The sequence below is a fragment of the Papilio polytes genome, unplaced genomic scaffold (genome assembly GCF_000836215.1).
Source record: "Papilio polytes unplaced genomic scaffold, Ppol_1.0 DF821845.1, whole genome shotgun sequence".
NCBI classification, from domain to species: domain Eukaryota; kingdom Metazoa; phylum Arthropoda; class Insecta; order Lepidoptera; family Papilionidae; genus Papilio; species Papilio polytes.
In genome coordinates, this window is record NW_013527359.1 from 3157417 (window position 1) to 3165349 (window position 7933).

General features: G+C 33.5%; 1 protein-coding gene across 1 annotated transcript in view; it reads left to right on the top strand.

The window, feature by feature from the left end:
- LOC106108020 (beta-1,4-glucuronyltransferase 1) overlaps window positions 1-7933 on the top strand; it is a 57634-nt gene that overhangs the window by 45570 nt on the left and 4131 nt on the right. Inside the window, exons 3-4 of the mRNA XM_013289086.1 lie at window positions 5181-5340; window positions 5563-5868. Of these exons, the coding sequence (XP_013144540.1) occupies window positions 5181-5340; window positions 5563-5868 (466 nt within the window). The remainder of the gene's footprint in view (window positions 1-5180; window positions 5341-5562; window positions 5869-7933) is intronic.

Here is a 7933-nt window from a genome sequence, read left to right on the forward strand (position 1 = left end):
TTAGAAAGGTTAGAAATGGCTTTCCTGAAGTATTTACGACTGTATGCATAGGAGCCATCGAATTCGGGACAGGTGTAATGTGGCGAGTGGTTGCGGTCACAGATGTCGGCGAGTGCGCTCTCCATTACGGAATCAACATCTCTTTACTGTTAGCCGCATTGCCAGTGCGGTCGCGCATCTAGGTCGAACACTTGAACGTCAAATTAAATTTATCGTACACAAGAATTCCAAACTTAATTGCTGCTTTACTGACAGTGGGTGGAAAAAACTGTTTTTAGATTGATCGACCTCATAACATACTCGTATGGTATTGTTAATACGACAAAAAAACTCTTAGTTGAAAGACTGGTTCTATGAATGTATCTAAATTACTCTCACGGCAAGATGTTGTATATACCTTTTTGTTATAATCAAATATTTATTATTAGGTAATTAAATCTTCTCATGAATTGTCATTTAACAGTCATCATTTATTATGTCAAAAATTTAATTATAATAATTTAAAATTAAATGCGCAAGTGTATCCCAACCCTTATATGCTTATGGTTTGATGAATGTTCCCCGTAGGGAACATCCCCCATCCATCATTAATTATATTAGCAATCCATTTTCATTCATCGATCGAGACACCCCCAACCCTTACTACGTTTGCAAAAATTTATATTTGACTACGAAGTAAGTATGTTGCTTCCTTATGTCTCTTTTAAATGCATAGTTTTTTTGATGGATGTTTGTTAGAGTTAGTAGTCTAAACGACCGAACTGATCTTAATGAAATTTGGTATAGATGTAGATGATAGTATGGAATAACGCAGGCTATTTTTTTTAATAATACGCGGAGGTAGTTCCCGAGCGAAAGCTAGTACTTAAATAAAAAAACACGATGCATTTCCTCTACAATTAGCGTTTAACATTGTTAACATAGTAGCAATTCTAATTTAAAAGATGTTCTTTTAATTGTAAATTCCCACGTAACTACCTGAGTAGTGGTCGTCATAGTTGACATGACTAATTAGCGAACCTTGAATGTTCACAATATTATTAAGCTAAAGCACATTTTCCTGTCTTACTTTTTCTACACAACTCTTATAACTTGAAAATACACTTATCATGAATGAGTTTTTGCATTTTGATACAACCTTGAAAAAACCCCGAAAAACTAAATAAAGCTGTGGTCTAGGACTCACGAAGATTTCTATGTTATCACAATTTGTAAAATGTGGCTAAAAATTACTTATTTGGGATATTACTGTTTCGTTTTAGAATTTGTTAACAGATGGCGTTAGAAGTACAAAAAAATTGTAATGAAATATTTTCTACTATTGTGATAGATTTATAAACTACTCTGCTATTACCCAAATCTAAAAGCGTTACAGTTTTTTAATTAAGTAGGGCTTTTGTCGTCCCAAAAATATGGAATATAGTCGTTTTACTCTGACGCCCTCAGAACTTCCTTCCAAAGTATTAGTTTTGGAACGCATATGCTAAAAATGAGTAATACAAGATTTTTTTATTTAATTTAACAATAATATCTGACTACATATGATGGGAATTGACAGCAATCGTGCAACTCATCTTAACGCGACTTACAAGTTTGTTTTTGTAACGCAAACGTCCATAACAATACGCAGAATAAAAACACTTGAAACGCAACAGTCGGTTTGTATTTTTTATGGCAGAAAAACAGGAAACAATGTCGGCGGGATAGTAAATGTACATTCTTGAGTCGCCCACGAATGGAATCATTCACTCATTCTGTTCAATTTAGACGTAATAACAATTGCAACTGCGAGGTTATACAAGACATTTCTCGAGATATGGAAATATGGTTTATTTATATTTTTTGTTATTAATAGAGAGGGAAAATTGAATTCTTCTTCCCTTCTTGAATTCTTCTATCAATCATAACAAATGTTTTTTGCTTGTAATTTAAAATTGTACATCAAATATACGATAATTAGTATTTGAAGAAAATAAGTATTTGACAAAGTACCATCATTTAAAAATTGCATATTTAATCTAAGAGTGTGTAGTCTAAGAGGCTACAATATATATATATGTGTACAAGTAGCCTATGTGTTCTTTCAGACTATCCTCTATGTCTATGCCAAATTTCATCGAAATCCATTCAGCTGTTAAGGCTACAAACTCTAACACTCATCCATCCATCTAAACTTTCGCATTTATATTATTAGTATGATAATTAAATAAAAATAACGATATGTTGTCATTAAGTAACACTCTCTAATTACTTAAGTACAACATTATTGCAGTTGGAATGTTTGCACCTGTACAAAACTATAAAATAGTGCGACTAGTGTTGTACTAACCACATTCCAACTTTATTATCGAATAATCAATACAGAAAAGTAATTATTTAAATAAACTCTTTATCTTCTTTCTTTAATTGCCTGTGATTACCAGTATTTGGTATTTAGAAATTTAAGTTGTATAATGTTGTTCGAAGGAAAAATAAGTAAACATCTAATGGACGAATAAGGTAATATTTAAAGTTATATTTCAAGTTAGGATGAATGTAGGGATATAATTTGGTAAAGCATCGTCCACAATTACGCTTTCAAATGTAGTCAGTCAGTCATTGGTGTCAGTGCAATGTGACAAAACATCGATCAATCGGACCCTACAGGGACGTCACTACAGCACTAAGCTTGGTGGAGGGCTCGACCCTTTACAAACACGTCTAGCCTTGTATTGACTTTACAATCGATCTCACGGCACCACACAAGCAACGCACGCCAACGACCGACGCCCGTGTGAACCTGCACTGATTGACCTCTCATAACTTAAGGTTATGCGACTTTTGTTTTAACTGCCAATTAAAAGTAAAAACGGTCAAGTGCAAGTCGTTTAATTGGTCGAGGTTTATGTAATTGGAATGTCACTCTTTTGTTGTTTTTTTTCATTTTGCACTGTGAATTTTTACACCGAATTCTTCAGTCTTTCATCGATAACAATTGTACGTTTCTACAAAGAATGTTTAGAATGGAAATCTTTAATTGTAATGTAGCCAAAAGGACAAATTAAAATATTCCTTAAGAACATCTAATCTACTGAGCTTTGCAATTACTGTTACGAAGTAACGTTCTAGGCTAGTCAGAACATCGGTTAAAACTTTACATAGCAACAAAAATATAGTAACAATGATGCTAGGAAAGTATAGAGGGTGTGGCGACGGATAGTGAGGCTCACTGAGGTGCGGAATATTGATCTAACAGCTCCGACACCCTCCAAATACCGGCCCGACGTGAGTGTCTGCAAACAATTGAATACTAACACTGAACGCTACCAAATATGAGATATTTTCACCTTTAACAGTTGATTTAAACAAATGATAGTAGTTAAAATAGTTATTTAAATATAAAAATTAACTATTCTACTTATTCTGTTTCATCCAAGCCATTGAATTCGTATTTACTGATGTGTTTTTGTCGACTCGTTTTTCTCGCGAGGAGAACAGAAAAATATAATAATCTAATAAGCGTAAAGTAATATGCTAATATTCATAAATTATTTTAAATTTGTTAATATAATTTTAGTAGTGAGAATTGTTGTATAAAAAGCAAAAACATTTTGCAACGCTAAATAAGATAAAAATAAAATTTTAACTCGTAAAAAACGTCTTTACTACGAAATAGCTTTTGCTGTAATGCTACTGTATAAAATACAAATTCGATGGTACGTATAAAAAGCAATAATGCAATTATTTCGTTAAAAAGATACCGCTAGTCGATCGGAACGCTTACGGCCTCTAAACAGACGTCGGGCGCCAAACATAAAGTGGAGCGTGAAGAGCATCGCTAACAGAAACGTAAAGCGAACTGTGAAATTCATGACCCAAAAACATACGAGCACCTACAACTCCTTTGTTAACCGGCCAGTTGCTAGGGACCCATTTTAAAACAAACAATTACTCTAAACTAGAGATTCTCAAACTGTAAAGCTGACAATGTTAATGATCTAAATCAGAAATGACTAATGATTAAAATGCCGCATGAACCGATTCTCACAAACTTTTCTCGTAGACGTCTTTCCAAAAGTTACTGATATCAGTGAACACAGTTCTTTTATATTTCTTCTTCAACCAGTGAACCTTCAACTTTCTTTCCGTAGACACCTCTGCTAGGTTTTCTACAGATCTTGAGGGGAATCTTCATCACTTTGAGAATCACTGATCTGTTCGGAAACGGAAGCTATCGCCCTCATTGTTTGTCAATAACCAAACAGCATTAATAACAAGGATATTGTATAAACTGTACTCTTTATTAAGTTAATATATTTATTAAAGATTGATAATCACACTAAACTCTAGTTGAACTTAAAAGTCTAGTTTGTTTTTATACAAGTGGCTTAATTACTTAACCACGAAGTTCTGCTGTCAAAGATGCCTGAACAGAAAATATGTGATACATTTTTTTTGTTTTGCTTTTAAAAAGTACGAGGTAATTTGCTTTGTTTAGATTATCTCGGCAGTGGTATCTGGAGGTACCTAACACTTACCCAACCTATCTAAGTTATATCAAAGATAACAGAAAAGGAGAGGGCGTAATACTGCCGGAGCAATAGTAGTTCAACAAACAACCCTTCTTTCTAAAGGAATAAATGAAAAGGGAACAAGCAGCATCCCTTTATGTACATACGTTGTCTAATTAAGGCAGTTACTTCACATAAACGCAAATAAAGGGCGATCGTATGTCTACAGTATACTTCAAAGATGTTACTATATTTATTTTATCTATTTATATTTTGTTCTACGAAACTTTTTAATTATTTTAAAGCTTATAATCACATCCCCTTAAAATTCGATTTGCTAACAAACAGCATCATCTCTCCCACCTTATCCTACTCCCGTAGGGTCGGTTCACCGGGTTTCGTCCTCCAAATAACTCTGTCATCCGTCATCTCAGTCATCACTCCCTTCTTGATCATGCCACCTTTCACGCAATCCATCCATATCTTTCTAGGTCTACCTCTACAAACGAAATGATTATATTAATTTACGAGTAATCATGCGTGTTAGCATTACATTAGCAACAGTATCTTATAAAGTTGTATCGGAGACGTAAACAACGTCGGTCACGCAACGCTATTCCTGGAACGTTGCATCGATAAAATTAACTAAGGCTATTTGAGTTGCAACTTAACAGTACATTTTCCTTGCAGATGGATGGCACCAGTAAGTCTGGCTATACACGCGCCGGGTGCTGACTTGGCGCCTACCGTGGACAGCATCAGATATCTCCGTGATTGCCTCAACAACGATCTCATCAGACAATACGTCACTTTCCATGTCTTCTTCTCTAACAAGCATATACCTAGTAAGGTAAGTCATACGTATAAAGTCTTCTAGCGTAATATACTTCTAGTCTTCATCGGGGTTGAACTCGATCTAATAAGATTTTAGAAGCATAAAATCACACAGACTATCGGAAATTTACGCCTTTCCACGATATAATAGGAAAAGATTTATTTAAATCAAATCTTTTGCTTACATTCTTATGCATTTTGTTTATATTTGTCTCCAATTTGTTTTCTATTGTTACAGATTCCAGACCCAGAAACCTTTCTCTTGACACCGTTTAATTGTACAAGTCGACCTCCGTACAATGTGAACGCGTCATCAACGTATATGAAGTCCAAGAGTTTACTGTACCCAGTAAATGTGGCTAGGAACGTCGCTCGGGATTCCGCTTTAACTCACTTTATACTACCATCAGATATAGAGTTGTATCCAAGCCCGAATCTCATACCTCGCTTCTTGAATATGATCGCTAGAAACGCGAAGCCGTTAAACTCCACCAAGCCGAGAGTATTCCCGATAAGTATCTTCGAAGTAGACGCTAAAGTACAAGTAAGTGACATTTCTTAATTTATTATTAACCTGATAATTACGCCTTATTACCATTATCCTGCATTAAATAATGAACCCTTAACCACCGAACATAATGAAATACAAATGTCATAATATTATACTACAAGTATTTCTCCAGTCTTTGTTTTACATCTGTGGCAAATTTTAATAAAACATATTGAACCGTTGCAGACTAAACATGATAAAGTAAAATTAATGTATCTCACGGGAACCGTAACTATTCGGGATCAAAAATAGCCTATATTTTAGACTATCATCTACATACATATATGCCAAATTGTATCGATATCCGTTCATCAGTTACAAACCATCATCTATCTATCTAAACTTTTGCATTTATAATATTAGTAAGATAGATGTATGTTAGTAATACTAGGATATGGTAAATCTTGACCAACCGAGACAGTGTCCTCGCAAGGTGAGCGGCTCGTACTTTTGCTGTTGCAATTACTTATAGGCAAAGTAATTAATTCACATCCGGTGATTAGCTTTACGTGTTTACTCGCTCTCCCATTACATTGCGTAGCTTTTATAATAAAGTAGACTTTACCCGGAACTTCGTCCGCGCCTAAATTCAAATCCGTTAAGTTTTGAAGATACATGAAACAACATCTATCCAAAATTTTGCATCCTTAGTAAGTGATAAGCGTGTAATGTTTAAGATTATTTGAATCTTATCAAAATAGAGTGTACATTTGTCGGTGCAGTTTCTATTACCAAAAAATATTCTAATTTCGCAACTACATGATAAATTTGTACAATCATCCTTTAAAAAATGTAGCTATTGCTTCATTCTATTTCATATTTAGTTGATTTTAACATGAAACTAATATTTCACAATAATTATCTTTACATCCGCTGTGACAAACGCAATATAAAACTAAACATTTTCATTATCAATTATTAGCACAGTTTAGTAGAACATTTTTGCTATATTAAAAACAAGGTTATTTGTGATATACCATCAAACACGTGTCTCTAAAACTACTCTGCCCAAATATCTTGATATTTGATTCGCAGTTTTGTATTTCTTCCTTTATATGTTCAAAATGTCACCTTAATTCCTACGGACAAGACATTTTAATGTGTAAGGTCACCTATACGATGTTTAAAAGTATTGTATGTTTAGCTTTCTATACTATTATAGCGTAAACACACACTTCTTTGTTGCCTAAGATGTCAGCAATTACAGCATATTTTTAAATAATTCTTTTTTTAATAAAAAGCCCTACACTTGCGTCACGCTTTAGGCTATATATTTTAACGCCATTAAACTTAGGGGGTAAATATTTTGGATAAAAACCCTAATATGAGAAAGAGACCATAAGTTTCTGCCAACATCAAATAAGCGAGGTTGTCTTCATATCATGTCATTTTGACATTTGTAATTGAGAATTTAACATATGTAAACAATAAAATAAATTTTTCATAATTTCATGCGGATAAAGCCGCTCGGGAACAGCTAGTTAGGTTATAATAACTTAAAGCAAAAAAAAATTAAACAACCTTGCTTTTATAACTAATGAAATAAATTTGCTCGCACACGCGTAATTCTCATTTTTGTAATGACCCAATATTCCCAAATGACCTAATAACCGAATATGTAATGTTATGAATTCGTCATAAGCTATTTTTACTTTAACTTGTACTTTACATAACTTACTAATATGTAAAACTAGCTTTCGCCCGCGACTCCGTCCGGTATTCTTCCAGTCTATTATTTACAACTATGCCAAATATCGTCGAGATCCGTTCAGCCGCCTAGGCTACAAACTCTAGCAAACCTCCATACATCCTAGATGAAGAATTTTTAAAAAATAACATGGCAAGTATTTTATTTGATGAAACTATGTAAATTTAATTATGTAATAAACCATAATTCAAAAACATCATTTTTAGTGATAGAATTTATAAGCACTAAAACATACAATATGTAAATCTTACTACAATATTAAAAAAAAATGGTTAACATAATAATGTTCTTAAGATATGTATTTCTTACATCGGTTGTATTAAAAAATGCTTTAGTTTAATATATACTGTG